General features: G+C 38.6%; 1 protein-coding gene across 1 annotated transcript; it reads right to left on the reverse strand.

The window, feature by feature from the left end:
- Window positions 1-451: 451 nt before the first annotated feature.
- Window positions 452-3,213, reverse strand: LOC104089886 (uncharacterized). Its single transcript, XM_070174990.1, has 3 exons — window positions 2,002-3,213; window positions 1,568-1,882; window positions 452-1,102 (listed from the first exon to the last, which is right to left on the reverse strand). Exons 2-3 carry the CDS (start codon window positions 1,616-1,618, stop codon window positions 761-763), a joined length of 393 nt encoding a protein of 130 aa, XP_070031091.1. The 5' UTR covers window positions 1,619-1,882; window positions 2,002-3,213; the 3' UTR covers window positions 452-760.
- Window positions 3,214-21,907: the final 18,694 nt, after the last annotated feature.

Below are 21,907 nucleotides of genomic sequence, written 5' to 3' on the forward strand. Positions count from 1 at the left end.
AAACTTTAACTCCAATAAATAACAAATTCAAAACCCTATGACAACTATACTTCGGTTACACACACCTATCAGCTTGAAATAATCTATAAAGAAAGGAGGAACTGAAAGCTCTAACCAACCAACAACAAATCTGAAAGGGATTTGAAACCCCAGTAAAACTTCACTTCACTTTCTAACATGGCATTGGCAAGAAATGAAGCAAAGATACTACACCAGGCAAATTTCTGCCTGCAACCTCTTGTAACTGCATCCATATATTAGAGACAAGGTGTACCTGTCATTGGCATGAAATTAAGCAAATATACCACATGAAAAGATCTCTAACAAGGCTTACACTGATGAGGAGATCATCAGAATTCTTTTCACTCAGAGGAGTATAACAGCTGAAAGCACTGTGAAATGATGATAATGATCAACCAGGAAATACTAACAAGGTAGAGACCATCCTCGGTTTTTCTTGAACAGAAGTTCCTCCTTTGCTTTTATTCAGCAGTAAGCAGAAGAGAACTAAAATTCCATTATTTGCTAGAATCAGTTTCGACATCTTGTTTCTTTCTTGGATATAGATCAACTGATCAAGCCAACTGGAGCAAAATGAACAGGCCAGGTGTTCCCAGGATTGCCAGTTTATAAGCTGCTACAACAGTTCAAGTGTTCAACAGAGAAATGCTCAGTGGCTAACTACTCTGAATTTTGTAGCAAATTAAGAATATTAACACATCAAAATTAACATTCTTCAATCTTAAATGCCATGAAGTGCTCACTGGTCAGAAAGTAGCTGAAATTTGGCAGAGACACTGCAGATCAGCATGATAGCCATTTGACGTGATAACACTAATGAAATAGTGCTTTCCCCACCAGGTGGTTTGCGCACACCGCCAAGGTGATCCCTTGATTCAATTTTTCCATCAGAAAATATATCACTGCCACTCATTTCTTTCAGCTTAGTGCTGCTCAGTGGCTTCTCTGCGGATCCAGGAGGAATATCTCCCTTGAAAATGTCATTCCCCGTCAATTCTGCAAACTTCTGGTTATGTATTTTCTTTGTTGTCTTGTCAACAGGTTCATCATCAAACAAGATACTGCTTTGACCGCCAGCAGGCTACAGAATGCGGCAAGAGTAATGAGAGCCCATAATAGTAGAAGCCAAATAAAGAAAAGGATAACAACCAAGTCCAAATTCAGGTACAAGATAAAATTTGAGAAAATTAGACAGTAAACATCAATCTTAGTCAACATCAGACATTGTGGAGAAAATAGAACACTTGAGTAGTTGATTCTACAGGTACCACTATAAAAATGAGTCTTACTGGATTGCAACTCTTTTTGTTCTTTGAATTATTAAGCCACTGGAGGCGCTAAATCTAAGTAATTTGACCAATTCCCTTTTAAGTCTCAGGGTAAGGTTAAGAGCATCTTACTGGATCTTAACCTTTTCTTTTCTCAACTTTAAAGCACCTGAGGAATTTCATCAGTGTTAAAGAACACCAACATTGTCAGAACTCTTCATCATTTTGTTTCCTCAAATAAGGAAGGAATAATGAAACAAGCCTCAAAGACAACTCACATTTGAACCCATAACAGATGTGCGTACAGTTCGTGAGGCAAGTTCACCCATGTCTTTGCTTTCTTTCGACTCCAAGGAGCGCGCAGCAGCCAGTGACCTAGTAGGAACATCTGGAGGAGGGCCAAAGATATCATTTCCACTAAGCTCCTTGGTCTTTGCATCTGATAGATGCTTCTTGATTTTGCTATCTGACTCACTTTCTAAGTTTCCACTCAACTCACGCTGCTTTGCCACTTCGGTCAGAGTGGTAGGCTTCTTTGGAGAAATGTTTTCTTCAGTACTGAATGAAATCTGGCTTATTCAATTTGTAGCTTGCTACAATGCACCATTAAAATTTTTGGTTAAATCGACATTCACCGATTTCCTAATTAGGTAGTATGCTCACACTGCTATGCCAGTGTAAATCATTTTCCTTGAAAGGAGAAAAGAAGTACCTGAATAATGCGCACTGATGTCCTACTGCTAAAACTGCCATCATCAGTTCTAGATTCTAATGTACCATCTTCACCACCAGCAGAAAATATATTGCTCAGTTTATACCCTGAACAAGGTTTCCTGAAGATAAGTTTCAACAAGACTCAGTGCAAAGGATCACAGTACATAACTTTGAAGTTGTTGTCGAGTCACTGGATTTCATTTCTTTACCAAACAGAACCTCTTGGTTCAATTTAATTATGAGTTAAGCCCTATTAAACTAAAGTGGGTGTCTGGAAACAAATATGTAAATTTTGGCCAGAATTTCAACAATATGTAAAATTGGAGGTTGGGAATCAGAGCAGAATCAGGTTTAAGATTAATGCTTGGCTAGACGGGGAAAGTCTAAAGAATCGCTATGTTGTATAGTATATCAAAAAATAAATAATGTAGTATGTACAGTGGCTGAATGCTATATTGGGTCTGGTTGGCAGCTTGATCTCAGGAGGAATTCTAATGCCTGTGAATTAGATGAAATTAGTCAGGTAATACATTATTCGGGACCTGTTAGCCTTGATGTTAACAAGTTGGACTTTCAGATCTGGTTGGCAAGGATAAAAAAATTTCGGTTAAAAGTTGATACAATCTTCTGCAGAAACAAGCTGTGCATTGGAATTTGACATGGCATTGGAAGATGTTGTTGAAAACAAGATCCCCTCCTAAGGTAACTTGTTTTCGATGGATTGCAGTTAGTAATGCCTTCTTAACTCAAGACATGCTATAAAAGAAAGGATACTATCTGTGCAGTAGATGTTTTTCCTGTGAAGAGTCAACAGAATCTGCAAGTCATCTCTTCGTGCACTGCACACAAACAAGACAGATCTGGGATTAATTCCTATGCATTTTTGGGCTGCATTGGGTGATGCCACAAGGTGTGAGAGGTGTATTGGAGTGCTGGCGCACTCAGAAAATGAGCAAAAGATGAAGCAAGTCTGGAAGACCACTCCTCTTTGCATCGTTTGGACTTTCTAGTTGGAAAAGAATAATATATGCTTTGAAGATCAAAGACATCACATCTCTTATGTAAAGAATAGATGAATCTATACTTCTTTTTTTTTGACGAGGTAATAAATTTCAAGAATCCATACTTTTGCTTTCCCAGTATTTTTCGGAGACAGACTCTCTACTATTATAAGGTAGGGGTAGGTCATCGTACACACAACTCTCCCTAAACTCCATTTGTGGAACTACACTGGGTCCGTGATTGTTGTTGCTGTTGGAGTATTTTGTTTTTTTGGAATTCTTGGGGGTATATTAAACCAGTAATGTTGTAATCTCTTTTTTGCTGTGTGTAGTACCTTCTTGGTACTCTAATAAAGAAATTTATCTTATCTTATCAAAGAAAATATTTACGAGTTAAGACAACACAATCCAAATTTTGCTTCCACTACTCTCAAACTCTGCAGAGGTGGAGAAAAGAATTAACACAAAATTAAATGTCAACCTAGAAGTGCCATTCATCTCCGTATGCCTAACTTTACAAGATCATTGATCAATAAAGAAATAAAAAAAGGAGATAGAAAATGCTAGATAGATAGCATGCCCATCATGGTGCATAACTGTTATGTCGAGGAAGAGGCAAACCCGAAAATAAAAAAGATAAAGAACACCAAATTTTAACGTGGAAAACCCTTTAAATCGAAGGTAAAAACCACGGGATCACAAAGATTCAAAAAACCCCACTATAATAATAAGAGAGTTACAAAAGTTCTCCAAATTGTCTACACAACAAGTGTCAAACACGGAGCAACAATAGCAATAAGAGTAACAACAAATCAATTGAAGAAAGAGGAGAATCCACAAAAATAAAGCTGTTGTTCGAGGCTCGAAATCAGATGCTACGGGCCTCTAAATCTGAGCTTTACCGTTCAAATCAATGATCAACAGTCAAAATTGCAGCCCGATCCAACGGTTAACGAATCGAAAAACATGATTTGATTTTGGCTAGTTGGAATTAAAATCTGCAGCAAAAGGAATACTTTTCTTCTCTCTTCTCTCTTGATGAAAGATCTCTCAAAAACCACTCTTATGTGCTTAAGTCTTTCAAAGGCTGGTACCAATGAGCATAGAATAATTCTCCAAGGTTATCCTATTTATAGATAACGAGTGGTACTTTCTCTTAAAGCAAAACAAACTCTAAATAGGAATAAAAATCGAATCCAATTCCAAATAGGAATGGAAACCAAAAGAGAATAGGATTAGGCCATTGGGCCTTTGTCTGGACAATATGGGCATGTGCCCAACAAACTCCCCCTCCAGCCAAGGGGCCAAATGTGTCTTCAAGTAAAGGAACTATTGACAGGCTTCATGCCTGCCAATTTTCTACAAAATTCATATTTATGCGCAACCACCACTTTTGTCAGCATATCCGAAGGATTTTCATCAGTGTGTATCTTCTCAACCTCTAAATCTAGAATTGCGGCTAAGCCTAGAACCACACGAATAGAAGATATCTTCACAACAGGGGAGAAAATTTCATCAAAGTCAACTCCCTTCTTCTGGCCAAAACCTTTAACAACTAACCTCGCCTTGTATCTAGGCGCAGAGGTATGGTTATCTTGCTTTATTCTGAATATCCATTTGTTAGATAAAGCTCTCTTACCTTTCGGCAACTTCACTAACTCGTATGTGCTATTCATCTAATCTTCCATGGATTCGATCCATTGATCTTTGTGAGTATCTTGCATGGCTTCATCATAATTCTCAGGTTCTCCCATGTCAGTCAAAAGTACATACTCATCAGGAGGATAGCGCATGGATTTTTGTTTCTCCCTTGTAGATCTTTTAATAGAAGTTTCAAGAGCATTCGAAGTAGTTACCTGAGCAGGAATTGGTTGCTGATCATCCACAACTTCATCAACTGGAGCATCCATAACATATACACCATGATGATCATTTTGATCTTGATCGCTATCTTCATTATTGTCTTGGGTTCCTTCATGAGCAATAGGTGCCTTAGCAATAGAAACTGGATCAATATCAACTAAGCTCTCATTACTCTGAGAATATATCTTCTCAGCCTTGTCAATATCTTCAATAGTCTGGTCTTTAAAGAATATTGCATCATGACTTCTAATAAGATTACTATCAACTGAATCATAAACACGATATCCAAACTCATCTTGACCATAACCGATAAAGATGCACTACTTAGTTTTCACATCCAGTTTCGATCTCTCATCTTTAGGAACATGCACACAAGCTTTACACCCAGAAACTCTCAGGTGATCATAAGAAACATCTTTGGCAAACCAAACTCTGTCTGGGACATCACCATCCAAAGCAACAACAGGAGATAAATTGATAACATAGGCAACAATGTTAAGTGCTTCCGTCCAAAATGTATTTGGAAGTTTAGCTTCTGAAAGCAAGCGTCTAACTCTCTCAACTAGAGTTCTATTCATCCTCTCTGCCAAACCATTCAATTGAGGCGTCTTGGGCGGAGTTTTCTGATGACGAATTCCTTGTTCCTTGCAATAGTTATCAGAGGGACCACAATATTCACCACCATTGTCAGTGCAAATACATTTTAATTTCTTCCCCGTTTGTCTCTCAGCTAAGGCCTGAAATTCCTTAAACACGCCAAGTGCTTGATCTTTAGATTTCAAAGGATACACCCAGAGCTTATGAGAATGATCATCAATGAATGTCACAATGTAAAGTGCACCACCTTTTGACTTTACTTTAAAAGGACCACACAAATCAGAGTGCACTAGCTCCAATAGATCGGGATTTCTTGAGGGAGGATGGCTATGAAAGGAAACCCTTTTCTATTTGCCAGCTAAACAATGGATACACCTTTTCAGCTTTGCTTGTTTCACTCCAGAAAGAAAACTTTTCTTAGCAAGACACGTAATCCCCCTCTCGCTCATATGACTCAATCTTCTGTGCCACAATTCTGATAAAGTGTCACTTTCCACCAGATTTATGGAGTCATTAAGAATAGAGCCCTGTGTCACATATAAATGACCAGACTTGACTCCTCGAGCCACTACTAACGAGCCCTTGGTGAGCTTCCATTGGCTGTTAAAGAGGGCATTATGGTAACCTTCATCGTCTAATATTCCTGCGGAGATCAAATTGAAAGGAAAGTCTGGAGCATGCTTGACATCTTGAAGAACTAACGTTGAACCATTATTAGTTTTCAAATAAACTGTACCAACACCAAACACCTTAACTTCACTGGCATTGCACATCTTTAACACTCCAGAATCAGCAGGAGTATAAGATGAGAAAAAATCTTTTCTTGGTGTGACATGTGAGGTAGCTCCAGAATCTACTATCCAGCTCGTCTCATGGGATACCAAATTGATGAAATTTTCATCATAAGCAAAAAGAAGGTCATCTCGAATAATAGCAGCAACATTGTTCTCGTTATTTTCAACTTTCTTTCCTTCTCTAATGTCTTGCAACCACTTGTGGCAAAACCTTTTGATGTGTCCTTTCTTGCCACTTGTGGCAAAACCTTTTGGACCTTGACTTACTTCTACTTTTACCTCTATTCCTCGAGCCTCTTGTTCTATCTCTCCCCTGGTCTTCTGTAACCAAGATATCTGCTTGTGAGGACGAACCCTGAGATTTTCTCCTTACTTACTCGTTCAACACACCACTCTTGGCCATTGGGCATTTGGCTGGACAACATGGGCATGTGCCCAACAATAACCAGGACAAACAATTTGGAGTTTTGCACTCCATTTAATTCTCTGCAGTTTTTTGCTACTTATATTCTTAAGCGATATTAGTTCCCAATACACCATAAAACATTCTAATCTCCAAGGCTTCATAACTACTCATTCGAAGAATATTTCAGTCCACGAAATGGGTACAAACCAGATATGAGCATCTCTTGAACTTGACACTGGAATAATGTGCATAAATGAAGGCAACCTACTTCTATTAGGTCAAAGATGAGGGCGTTAATAAAATAGAGTGAAAATTTTGGCTTTTCAAAGCAGACACAAGAGCTTGAAGCTATAATTTTCACCACTTTAATCCTAATGATATCGATTTTCTCGATTCTAGTAATATAATAATCTTAATGGTCATAAAATGCCTTGTGAGAGGTTGACCATTGCAGGTTTGAGAAGAGGTCGAGGCAGACCTAAGAAATACTGGGGAGAGGTGATTAGGCAGGACATGGCGCGGCTTCAGATCATTGAGGACATGACCCTAGATAGGAGGGTGTGGAGGTCGAGGATTAGGGTAGAAGGTTAGCAGGTAGTTGAGAGTTTTCTCTATTCTTACCAGTAGTACTAGTAGCAACCATGTACTTTCCTATCTCTCATATTTATATTACACCATGTTATTTAGTTTGTTTTCAGTTATCGTATTATCCTGTTATTACTATTTTGGTGCTACTCACTCTGTTCTCTCCCCCCCCCCCTTTCTACCCACTCTTTCTTCCTTTTTCTTCTTCTTTCTCTCCCCCTGCTTTTTCTTCTTCTTTTCCTCCCTACTTTTATGAGCCGAGGATCTATTGGAAACAGCTTCTCTACCTTCACTAGGTAGGGGTAAGGTCTGCGTACACACTACTCTCCCCAGACCCCAAGTATGGGAATGTAATGGGTATGTTGTTATTATGACATGTCTCACGAATAAGAAACTCATATCTTTACGCAACGACCACTTTGTCATTGTGAATACAATTTCGATTAAACCAATGATGTCTAAGACAAAGTTATTGCCTATGCAAGCTATTCAACAGGGGGACTCACTAGCCTTTTGCTTAACTAATTTTCAGTACTCAAGCCACCTTCCCAAAGAAATAAAAGCCTATATTGATACCAAATGAAATTTAGAGTCATAGTAAGCAAGCAGAACCAGTTGAAATAAGACAATTGGATAGGAAAATATATATATAGATCAACAAAGGCATGCATGAGCAGACAGAGGCGGAGCCCGGATTTGAAATTCAAGGGTTCAGGATTCTAGTCATTTTAAGTTATTGGGTTCTAAATTAATAGTTTGTACATATTAAATGAATTTTTTAAGACAAATACAGAGTCTGAAAAAATGTGATTCTGCAGTCAGATGTGCGACCGCAGAATCATTATCCGATCGCGAAAGTGCTTCTGCGACCGCAAAACTGGTCGTAGAATGGACCAGTACAAACCAGTTTTTGGTACCGATTTTGCGATGTATTTTGCAAGCGCATAGACATTCTGTGGTCCATTATGCGACAGCAGACCTGATTTCAAAGGATTAATATTTCTATTTTCATAACCCGACCCCATTTTGATAAATATGCTTTGGGGCTTATTTTGGGGCAATTATCTGAGGTTTTTTTTAGAGAGAAGTGAGAGTGTTCTAGAGAGAGAAAATAGATGAAGTATTTTGTTCATCAAGATCTTGCCCAAGCTTTGAAATCCAATAAGGAAATATCACAAGATCTTCATCTAAGAGGTAAGGTTCCATACCCTAGTTTTCAATTTCAAATTTGGGTAAAAGATGGCTGATTTGGAGTATGATTCTTGGGTATAAGAGTATTATTTATACATGCTTGTACTAATAAGGTTTGTGGGAAGATTGTTGAGCTCAAATAAGTAAATATTGGGTTGTAGAGTGAAGGAAATCTTGTAGAAGAACCTTGTAGTTAAATTTGTACACCTAGTGTTTGATAAAGTGCTCAAATGAGCTGAGGCCATGAATATATTCCTAATAATGGTTCAATTTTTTTATGTCTCAAAATAGATTGGGATTGCTAGAATTTCCGGAACGTTGTAGTAATTTAAGAAAAGCTCAAAGCAAGGTATGTTGGCTAAACTACTCTCTTAGAATTGAATTCAATGATGTTCTCATAAGTTTCAAGTATGGTTGTCTCAAGTTCCTTATTCTATGTTCCGAGTTGTTCCCAATAAAATCGATTGTCCCGAATAAGCAAAGTGTCGAGAATTAAGTAGTCAAAACGTGTTCTGAATGTTCATAACACATTATGTTATCTTTTGGGAATGTGTTCAAGAATGATATGTGTATTAGAATGCTCTGCCTTTGAGTTGTGTTTCAAATGAAGGTTATGGTTCCAAATTGTGTGAGAAAACTCAATATGCTTAAGACTCTTAATTGCTCATATGTGTACCTAAAGTCTTGATTGGAAATGTCTTACTGTTGATGACCTATAAATATAGTTGGAAGTGAAATAAGTGAATTGGGATATAAAGTGTGGCCAATGTGCAAGAGTGAAAGTTATACTTGTGCCCAATGGTGCCAATGGAATTAACAGATGTGAAAGAAGTATGAAATGCGATGATTGATATAAGTGAAAGTTATACTTGTGGCCAATGGTGCCAATGTAATGAAATGATGTGAGAAAGGTTATGAAATGGGCCTTGAGTCAACTATTCCGAATTGACTTCGAAAATAGAATTGCCTAAAAACTTATAAACTCAAGCCATGCTTATATGTGACTGTTTTAACATACGCTATGATTTGTGAGTATTTTCAATGTGTTTTGCGTTCTTACATATTCGTGAGTGGAAATTGTGTATTGCCCTTTTTGGGGGAAAATATGTCAAGAATAAATGGTGTGTTATTTGTTGATGATTTTAACTTGCGCATCAATTGCCAATTATTTTACTCCATTTCTCAAAAAGAAATCTATTGTGCTTAAATTGTTCATTTCTAATGAACTTAAAGTTGTGATTTTCGGAATATTATATGTATGTTGATATTTATGATGATGATATATGAGAGGGAAGAAATGAAAGTGTGGAATAACAAATATGGCCACCGTGCCTTGAATAAAGAATCTTGTGAATGGCCAAAAGAGCCAAGGAAATATTGTTGTTGTTATTGGTTGAAAATACTAGTGGAAATTTATACAATGTGGAATATGATGAGGTAAATACATTTGCACCTATGTTATTTTTGTGAATTATTCCCCTTATTTGGGATGAGATTGATGTGATAAAATTATTCCTCTTATTTGGGATGAGATTGATGTGATAAAATTATTCCTCTTAATTGGGATAAGATTGATTGATATAAAAGGGTTGATGTCTCGAATAAGACAGCCTAGCCGATCGGGTCGTGATCGGACACCATGCCGCACACATGGTGATGATTATGCTGGAAATTATAATTGAAATTGTGATTTTGGTTGATGTCATCAAATAAGACAGCCTAGCCTATCGGGTCATGATCGGACTCTGTGCTAGATTCACGGTGGTATATTTGCACAGAGATTGTGATTGAGATTGTGGTTGATGTCTTCAAATAAGATGACCTAGCCGATCGGGTCATGATCCGAATCTATGCTAAAAGTACGGTGGTATTGGTATTGATAGTGATTGTGGTTGATGTCTCTAATGAGATAGCCTAGCCGATCGGGTCATGATCGGACTCCGTGCTAAAAGTACAATGGTATTGCTATTGTGAATATTGGTATTGTGAACGGTGGTATTGGTATTGTGAACGGTGGTATTGGTATTGTAAAAGGTGAAATTGTGAACAATGATATATCGATGCTAAAGATCTTCCAACAAAAAATAATATTATCATCATATTTTGATTATCATTTCACAATGTTATCTTTATATTTTGGAAATTATTATGTTTTAACTTGGCATTTGAATATCATTGATTGTTGATTGTTGTTTCCATGGTTTTCCCTTTCTTACATTGACATTCTATTTTGAAAGAGCACAGTTGGCTTAACATACTAGTACTATTCCATATGTACTAACGTCCCTTTTGCCGGGGGCGCTGCATCTTCAATGGATGCAGGTGATTCAGCAGCGGGCAACTTTGGTCCTCGTTAGCAGTTACTCCCTATTCAGCAGGTTTTGGTGAGCCCTACTCTATTCCGGGCCCGATGTCACTTGATGTTATACTTTGTGTCTTGAGGTATAGCGGGGGCCTTGTCGCCGGCACTTCCATACTATTCTTCTGTCAAATTTAGAGGCTCCGTAGACAGGTTGTGGGTGGTGTATGATGTTGGGAATTGAACAAGAAATGTTTCTATTTGGAAAACATGTTTTTCATTATATCTATAAACTTGTAATACTTTGGAAATTATGAATGAAGTGCTAATGGAATGAAATGGGAGTTGTTAATAAAATATTTTTAGTGTTTGATTAATGGAGTACATCTCCTCTTTATTCATGAATGAGTTTGGGTAGAAGGAAATCTAATAGTCTTGCTCGGCCGGGTTCACTCGGTTGAGCGCCGGTCGCGCTACCCGAGTTTGGAGCGTGGCAGGAGTGATTTGGGATATTTAGTCCCTAAACAGAAGCTTAAGTCTTAGGATTTTAACCGTAGTTGGAACTATATGAAGATGGCTCCGAAATGGAGTTTATTCGGTTCTGTTAGCTCCGTTGGTGATTTTAGACTTAGGAGCATGTCCGGAATGTGAATTGGAGGTATGTAGCTGATTTAGGCTTGAAATGGCAAAAGTTGAATTTTTGGAAAGTTTGACCGGAAGTAGACTTTTTGATATCGTGGTCGAATTACTATTCTGGAAGTTGGGGTAGGTCCGTAATGTCGAATATGACTTGTGTGCAAAATTTGAGGTCAATCGAACGTGATTTGATAGGTTTCGACATCGGTTGTAGAAGCTTGAAGTTTCAAAGTTCATTAAGTTTGAATTGGAGGGTGATTCGTATTTTTAGCATTGTTTGATGTGATTTGAGGGCTCGACTAAGTTTGTATGGTGTTTTAGGACTTGTTGGTGTGTTTGGTTGAGGTCCCGAGGGGCCTCGGGCGAGTTTCGGATGCCTAACGGATCAAAATTTGGACTTGTGTAGCTGCTAAAGTTTATCAACTTCTGGTGTCATCGCACCGGCGATGAGGTTGGCCGTAGGTGAGGAAACGCATGAGTGAATCGAGGAGCACAGAAGCGGAGTTGGGAGGTTTGGTCAGGGGTCGCAGGTGCGAGGAAAATGCCGCATCTGTGATGTCCGCTGATGCGCTAGAGGAACCGCAGGCGCGGAGGAAGACAGCAGAAGCGGACCATTGTTCGCAGGTGCGCACATGCAGGTGCGGCCATCTAATCGCAGAAGCGATCCCAGTTACCTTAAGTCATTTCCTCACCTGCGATGAAATTTCTGCAGGTGCGGCATTGCGGGTGCGACTAGAAGCCTGCATGTCATGCCCCGAACCTGGGGGCGAGACCGGCACCCGATGCCTCATCTATCCTTGCGTACCAACTTGTGATTAAGGAACTCTAAACATGTGATGTCGTACTTTGGCCATGGGCCACATTGCAAGACATCTGCGAATGCTGACTAAATATCAATATAAAGCTCGGCCGACAAGGCCGTCATAACTACTACATCTGTAAAAACATCAAAATATAAATAAAAGGCCTACCAGCCCAACATACTCTACTGGTGGATATACTGTGATCGGAACAGCTCCATGACCTACTCATAACATATATACATATATACACAAGATGTACATAAACCTCTAGACCCGGCAACTCCGAAAGGCATGGTGCTTACCGATCACGCTGAACTCGGGCAACACTTAATGAGGAGGTCTACCCGTCTGTCTATCTGAACCTGCATGCATGAAATATAGCACCCCCAGAAAATGGAAGTCAGTACGAAATAATGTACCGAGTATGTAAGGCAATATACTGAAAGCTGAAACTAAACTGATAATAGTATAAGTGAAAGCAACTGGAAGTCAAAGATAATCTGAAGATATGCTTACCTGCTGATACTGACTCAACTCTCTCAATATAGTAAGTAAAATAGTTGTCCGGCCCTATAAGGCTCGGTATATATATATATATAACTACTCTGCCGTAGTAGGCTCGCTAATAGGCGCTCGGCCATACTAGGCTCTGTATCTCAACCAACTTGGCTCGCTCATAGGCGCTCGGCCGCAGTAGGCTTGGTATATAACTTACCATCTGATCAGAGGTTGCCCAATTGGGGCCTGCCCATCGATTATAGCTCGATGGTGATGAAAATACTGTAATACTGTATATATAGATTCTCTGCTCTCATGACTGGAACAAGACAATACTCAATTAAATATGAAGTCCCGATAAGGGAGAATACAATAACTTATGAGACTAGGAAACATACGTAAATTCAGGAATATTAATTTCACTTTATGCCTCATTATCAAACTCATATGGTTACAAGATCATGCCATAATGAAGAAAGGGCTTAGCCTTAACATACCTGAGTCGATTCTCTTGACAGTCCTCCCAACACACCTCAATTGCGAAAACATGTAACGGCGGATCGAAGTAGGAAAAGAAAATCCGTATGATATTCTTGAGAAAGATTGTACCGGGCTTTCTTTGAATTAGCATATCGCGTTGGACCTTGTAGTATTCCAGAGAATCTTCATGTTGGACATTATCACTTCTCTTTTAATGAAGTAGGAATACTGTTTTGCTTAGTCTTAGAAAAGTCATATACCTTACTAATAGATAGACCAAGCATTCTTACGTGTAACCAATATATCCCTGTTGTGTTATGACTCATTTTGTGTATTTTGCCACCTTTTCACTCAAATTCAAGAGTCGTCATATGTATCTCCATGTGACTGCCACATTTTGGATCATTTAATCTTATCCAAAGACTTTAATTAATCCACCACTAATTATTAATTAACTAGGTAATGTCCCATTACCCAATAATTAACTAATTTTCCATATAATTAAGAATTATTTCCACTTACTTAAAATGCTACTCACTTTTCACATACCTTATACACCTTATTATCATGGCCATGTGGTACCTTATATGGCACTAGTTCATAAATACCAAGTATTTTAGCTCGGGCCATATTTTATCTCAACATGTGAAACTTGGACGAAAATTCATTTTCTTTGACTTGCTTCCCCTCTCACCTTCACGAATTTACTCATCACTTGTTTGAAATAGCATAATCCTTATAATCTCAAAATAATCCCATTTCCGAACTTACGTCGATTAACTTACGACGAAACTTTAACATACGAAAATGCGGGATGTAACATCATTCCCCCCTTTGGAACATTCGTCCTTGAATGTTGACTGATGCACTTATCATATTCATAACTTATGCCTTCCGAATACTTTAGTACTCTCCTTGCCATCTAGGCAACTGTTCTGTGAATAATTCCAAAGGCCAGAGCATTCCCCCCTTTAGGCCTCTTTCTCACACCAAGACTTATGGTTGGAATTCTTCCAATCTCATAACTGTTGTTACCTTCTATCACACAGCCTGTACGACTTTGACCTTGTAGGTTCTCTTATGCGACTCTTCTCCTCTTTTTCCCTCTAGCTTTTGGCCAATCTCTAGGCCTCACTTTGTAAACATATACAAAGCTTGACAAGATGTCCCTCTAGGCATCCATAGGTATACTGAAATTCTTCACTCGGTGCTTTCTCGAACTTATGAATATTGTTATACCTTATTTCATAGATCCGTTTATCCATCCTTATGACTTTAATACTATGTCCTTTAATACTTCTTCATCACTGTTCATCTTAAGAATGACGGCCTAATCTCACCTCATACTTTGTGATTGTAGTCTAACCATTGTTGATTCACCTTAATGTTGATCTATCATCTATCATTGATAACTTGATCTCTTATATAACTCTGCTGCTAGGGCTCATGTCTCATTGTGAAACATTTGAAGTGATTTTCTTGATCCACATGGGGGCGATATGATACTATACTTCCATAATTGTATTTCATAGCATCCCAATGTGATTTACCTTACGTGGGTATTTTAACCCCGTACAATTCATGAAATCATTACTCAATCGAAGGCCCAGACGTCATCCTTCATCTATCACAATTACATCTTCATTCTACTACCAGGGTAGTATTCCATTTCCTCTAAATGCTACTAGTCTTAGACTCCTTTGAGTCCATTCAGGCAATACTGAGCTTTCAATAACTTAGAGAAACCATCAACTTTCTTGTTTTCATGGGCTTAATCTTGAGGACCTATCCATTCTCATCACCTTCTCACTCGCCTTTTCTCATCCTTACTCCTATTTTCCTAAAACCTTGTCGTTTTACCATACTTTAGCTTGCGACCTATACATAGTCATTTATACTACTCGCAACTTTTCTTCAACTTGCTTGCACCATATATTTCCTTATGTTATTCTCGAACTTCAAGCGAAACATCACATCTTCTCAAACTCTCTTTTTACTCTCTTAACTAGGCCACCCGATACCTAAAAGCCATAGGCTGGAAGATATGCTACTAACGATGCTGCTATCACTCCTGAATACTGAATCCCAACACTTCTAGCCTTTTATCTAAAGTATGAACTATTCATAACCTTCTGCTTTTGAGCATCTCGTACGTTGTCCACCTCTACCTTACTTACCTTAAAATCTCACCTCACATCTTCTATCTCTTTCATAACCTCCCTTCCACATAGGTATAATTCACATCCACAACTTGAGGCTATATTATAATACTTGCACCTCTGGTGTATACAAAATCTGGTGGGAGCTTCGCACTGACTTCTTATAAGGCTAGTACTTTTCCAACTGGCTTTATCGTGGGGCCGTTGCAGAATATGGTTGTTTTACTTTCTCTCTTGCACCTCTGATATTAAGAGTGATCCTGCAATGTTCTCAACCACGATTCCTATAATTTTCTAGGTCCAATAATCAGATTCCTGATTTATTTCGTTGTTGTAACTCTTTAGTTTTCTCTTCCTTCTGATAAGCTTTTATGTAGGCTTAAGCTATCTTCTGATCTGCGGGTCCTGGTATTAGCTATTACTTTATCATTTCATGGGCGTTATGGAATATCCATGATATAATCTTTTAATGATTTAGTCCTTTGTCTATGACCTGGACCCAATTCCTTCTTTTAACTCATACCGGAGTCTTTTACGCCTGATCACTAATAGAATAATTTCTTTCGTTCCATTTCAACTTTCTTGAAATGTAAGCAATTGCTTTTCCTAGTCTTTTTGCCCCTTGTAGCGTGCATACTTAGCTTTCCTTAGTTCTTACACACATTGGAATTCCATACAACCCATATGATCTTGAATATTACCTTTTCCTTAGCCACGATAGGTGCCACTTTCTTATGGAGTGCATACGATGTTGTTGGGAGACTGTTATTATAAGACCATTCCCTCTTTGGGTCACTGAGCTTAGGTTGAAGCCTTCTTCCTTGCTTCCTCAGCTAGTCTTTTATTGTAGTATTTAGAGAGGACCCTCTGACTCTTTTAATACGGTGAGCTTATCACATCGTATGCTTGACTATTTTTTTGATGTTCTTCCTCGCCTATAATTACCCGTAGTTACTTATCTCCACGCCCTTGTGCTTGTAGGGTTGCTTCTGAACTAATATTTTGACTGACTTCCCAGTGGTACGCTCTTTTATTTCCGTAACACTTATACGGTATCTTTATCTACCCCAACTTCTATCTGAATATTTCTCAAGGGTCACGATGTCATATCTGCGAGATTGAATTCCCCATGTTGGGGTCCACTCTGTTTATCTTGCACGATCTATTGATTTGTTTGTATCCTCTTATCTAGCCATAACTAGACTCTTCCTGAATCAACTACTAACTACTCGTTGGCCCATTCTTATATCTATATTCCACATAATCTTTCTTGGGTTATTCTTTTTGTTTTAACTTACCTCTCGCCCTAGCTCATTATTTATCAAAAACATCCCAGGCCGGAACCCTTACTTCCTCTCCTTGACGTCGTGCTTGCATAATGTTTTGGAGTCATAGCATATCCGTTGGATTTGAATAAGTGCAATCATTCCTTTCTCATTCTATCGCATTCTTCCTTTACCGTTCCATAGTTACTAGAACCACTTAACTCTGGCTTAATGCCACATCACTCTATATTCCCCCCTTTAGGGGAGTACTAAGAGTTGGAGCCACGAGAATTTACCTATAGATGTTTTATCTCTTCATCTTTGGCGTCTTTTCACATCATCGATGACCCTTACTTGCGTTACGGTAATCCTTCTGTACCAAGGATAACAAAATTCCTTACTCGCGATGGTGACACTTAGTGTAACTAGCACATACAGTTCCTTAAGCTTAACTTTGCTCATATTGCTTGCTTTAGGGAAGCGTCTCCCTGAATGACCATTCTCTGAATTCATCATGGATCTTCTTCTGTTGTCCAATCTATTATTGCCGGAATGCAATATGAAATTCTCATGATGCTGACTATTATCGAATTAATCAGTTCCTAATTCATGTTTAGTTTATCTTATTCACCAATCCATACTGATTTCTATTACTCTGGGGTCTAACTTTTCCTTCTGTTAATCATGTTAGAATCGCGAACTTATGAGGATGTGACTGTATGGCCTATACTCTTTTGTTGTCTTAAGGCCCATCACCTCTCGTTTCTTTCTTCATTTGATTATAGATTTTGTAACACTCTACCGTTGCCATCCATGTATTACATCTCACTCATAATGCTTCATTATTCCTCTTCGTACTTCCCTGTTAATATTTCTATCTATCATTTTATTCTGAAAATTCGAACAAAACATTCTTTTTCTTTTAGCTCCCCTTGTTCCATCCATTGGCTCTTCGAATTTCCAAACATTCTTTCTCTACTAGGGGCGGGAGCCACACTAAGGTAATATTTACCCCTTCCAGGATTCCAGTGCACGTCCTTGTAGTACTCATATCTAGCTGTACTATTTTAGAGTGCACCATCTAGGTATCTCACAAGGAGATCCATTAGAATCTTTGTAATATCCTTCGAAAATGTCAACTAACGCAAACCATCCATTCATTATTTTGGGTTACTCTAACCCCAGCCGGATCCTGCTATCCTGTCCTTCTCTTAAACCATATCCATTATCTCCCATAGGGCATGACTGAGATAAGTGTGGCCGATTGTACGTACATATATTACTGTTGAAGGTAATTCAAAATGCTTATATCTCCCTTCTGGAATGGTAAATAATGATAATCTTTATTAACTGGATACCTCGTACCATTCTTCACCTTGCTTCTTTTTCTTGCTGCAATTCGTGTCTAATTTCTGATTCCGTTATTCTTTTTTACTGTAAGAGTGGATAAGTATTCTTTCCTAAAAGCTCCTTATCAAGAACCATACACCTTTTATTACATGCATGATCTGCCGAAGACCTCTCATTTACTCATCATAAGCAAGATGAAAAATCGAGTTCCTCTAACTTAACACTTCCACAGCTATAGCTCTTATCGATCGTCTTTCTGAATGTAGGCATCGTCTTATTACGAATAAAATAGAAGTTCGGAAACTGAATTCTTATAAGTGAGCTCTACCATACGATCTAGAGTAAGAAGAAAGAGTGACAGTCCTAAATGCCCTGTAGCCTCCTGCTTATAAGTGTGCTGCATGACACACCCATAAACAAGACTCTACTAGATACGGGTTGTAGACTCTCTGGGACAAAACTACTCTGATACCACTTTTGTCACTCCCCGAACCTGGGGGCGAGACCAGCACCCGGTGCCTCATCTATTCTTGCGTACCAACTTGCGACTAAGGAGCTCTGAACATGTGATGTCGTGCTTTGGCCATGGGCCACATTGCAAGACAACTGCGAATGCTGATTAAATATCAATATAAAGTTGGGCCAACAAGGTCGTCATAACTACTACAACTGGCAAAATAACAAAATATACATAAAAGGCCTACCAGCCCAACATACTGCACTAACTAACAGAATATGTCTACAAGCCTCTACTGGTGGATATACTATGATCGGAACAGCTCCCCGACCTACTAATAACATGTATACATATATACACAAGATGTACATAAAGATTTAGATCCGGCAACTCCGAAAGGCATGGTGCTTACCGATCACGCTGAACTCGAGCAACATTTAATGAGGAGGTCTACCTGTCTGTCTGTCTGAACCTGCACGCATGAAATGCAACGCCCTTAGAAAAGGGACGTCAGTACGAAATAATGTACCGAGTATGTAAGGCAATATATTGAAAGCTGAAACTAAACTGATAATAGTATAAGTGAAAGCAACTGGAAGTCAAAGATAATCTGAAGATATGCTTACCTGCTGATACTGACTGAACTCTCTCAATATAGTAAGTAAAATAGCTGTCCGGCCCTATAAGGCTTGGTATATATATATAACTGCTCTGCCGTAGTAGGCTCGCTAATAGGCGCTCGGCCATACTTGGCTCTGTATCTCGACCAACTGGGCTCGCTCATAGGCGCTCGACCGCAGTAGGCTTGGTATATAACTTACCATCTGATCAGAGGTTGCCCAATAGGGGCCTGGCTATCGATTATAGCTCGATGGTAATGAAAATACTGTAATATTGTATATATAGATTCTCTGCTCTCATGACTGGAACAAGACAATACTCAATTGAATATGAAGTCCCGATAAGGGAGAATACTATAACTTATGAGACTAGGAAATATACGTAAATTCAGGAATATGAATTTCTCTTTATTTCTCGTTATCAAACTCATGTGGTTACGAGATCATGCCATAATAAAGAAAGGGCTTAGCCTTAATATACCTGAGTCGATTCTCTTGACAATCCTCCCAACACACCTCAATTGAGAAAACATGTAACGGCGGATCGAAGTAGGGAAAGAAAATCCGTATGATATTCTTAAGAAAGATTGTACCGGGCTTTCTTTGAATTAGCATATCGCGTTGGACCTTGTAGTATTCCAGAGAATCTTCACGGTGGACATTATCACTTCTCTTTTAATGAAGTAGGAATACTGTTTTTCTTAGTCTTAGAAAAGTCATATACCTTACTAATAGATAGACCAAGCATTCTTACGTGTAACCAATATATCCCTATTGTCTTATAACTCATTTTGTGTATTTTGCCACCTTTTCACTCAAAAGCAAGAGTCATCATATGTATCTCCATGTGGCTGCCACATTTTGGATCATTAATCTTATCCAAAGACTTTAATTAATCCACCACTAATTATTAATTAACTAGGTAATGTCCCAATACCCAATAATTAACCAATTGCCCACATAATTAAGAATTATTTCCGCTTACTTAAAATGCTACTCACTTTTCACATACCTTATACACCTTACTATCATGGCCATGTAGTACCTTATATGGCACTAGTTCATAAATACCGAGTATTTTAGCTCGGGCCGTATTTTATCTCAACATGTGAAACTTGGACGAAAATTCATTTTCTTTGACTTGTTTCCCCTCTCACCTTCACGAATTTACTCTTCACTTGTTTGAAATAGCATAATTCTTATAATCTTAAAATAATCCCATTTCCGAACTTACGTCGATTAACTTACGACGAAACTTTAACATACGAAAATACGGGATGTAACATCATTCCCCCCTTGGAACATTCGTCCTCGAATGTTGACTGATGCACTTATTATTTTCATAACTTATGCCTTCCGAATACTTTAGTACTCTCCTTTCCATCTAGGCAACTGTTCTGTGAATAATTCCAAAGGCCAGGGCATTCCCCCCTTTAGGCCTCTTTCTCACACCATGACTTATGGTCGGAATTCTTCCAATCTCATAACTGTTGTTACCTTCTATCACACAGCCTGTACGACTTTGACTTTGTAAGTGCGCTTATGCGACTCTTCTCCTCTTTTTCCCTCCAGCTTTTGGCCAATCTCTAGGCCTCACTTTGTAAACATATACAAAGCTTGACAAGATGTCCCTCTGGGCATCTATAGGTATACTAAAGTTCTTCGCTCGGTGCTTTGTCGAACTTACGAATATTGGTATACCTTATTTCATAGATCCGTTTATCCATCCCTATGACTTTACTGCCATAACTCTTACTTTGATTCAGCATTACTGAGGTCTGCTACCAAACTCCAGATTACTCTCGTTGCTTATCCTATAAATCTATGTCCTTTAATGCTTCTTCATTACAGTTTATCTTAAGAATGACGGCCAAATCTCACCTCACACTTTGTGACTGTTGTCCAACCATTGTTGATTCACCTTAATGTTCATCTACAACTATCACTGATAACTTGATCTCTTATGTAACTCTGCTGCTAGGGCCCACATCTCATCGTGGTACATTTGAAGTGATTTTCTTGATCCACCTGGGGGCGATACGATACTATACTTCCATAATCGTATTTCATAGCATCCCAATGTGATTTACCTTACGTGGGTATGTTAACCCCGTACAATTCATGAAATCATTACTCAATTGAAGGCCCAAACATCATCCTTCATCTATCACAATTACACCTTCATTCTACTACCAGGGTAGTATTCCATTTCCTCTAAATGCTACTAGTCTTAGACTCCTTTGAGTTTCTCTGAGCTTTCAATAACTTAGAGAAACCATCAACTTTCTTGTTTTCATGGGCTTAATCTTGAGGACCTATCCATTCTCATCACCTTCTCACTCGCCTTTTCTCATCCTTACTCCTGTTTTCCTAAAACCTTGTCGTTTTACCATACTTTAGCTTGCGACCTACACATAGTCATTTATACTACTCGAAACTTTTCTTCAACTTGCTTGCACCATAGATTTCCTTATGTTATTTTGGAACTTCAAGTGAAACATAACATCGTCTCAAACTCTCTTTTTACTCTCTTAACTAGACCTCTCGATACCTAGAAACCATAGGCTGGAGGATATGCTACTAACGATGCTGCTATCACTCATGAATACTGAATCCTAGCACTTCTAGCCTTTTATCTGAAGTATGAACTATTCACAACCTTCTGCTTTTGAGCATCTCGTATGTTGCCCACATTTACCTTACTTACCTTAAAATCTCGCCTCAAATCTTCTATCTCTTTCATAACCTTCCTTCCACATAGGCATAATTCACATCCACAACTTGAGGCTCTATTATAATACTTGCACCTCTGGTGCATACACAATCCGGTGGGAGCTTCGTACTGACTTCTTATGAGCCAGGTACTTTTCCAACTGGCTTTATCGTACGGCTATTGCAGA

This window comes from Nicotiana tomentosiformis, chromosome 5 (assembly GCF_000390325.3).
Source record: "Nicotiana tomentosiformis chromosome 5, ASM39032v3, whole genome shotgun sequence".
Classification (NCBI taxonomy): Eukaryota; Viridiplantae; Streptophyta; class Magnoliopsida; order Solanales; family Solanaceae; genus Nicotiana; species Nicotiana tomentosiformis.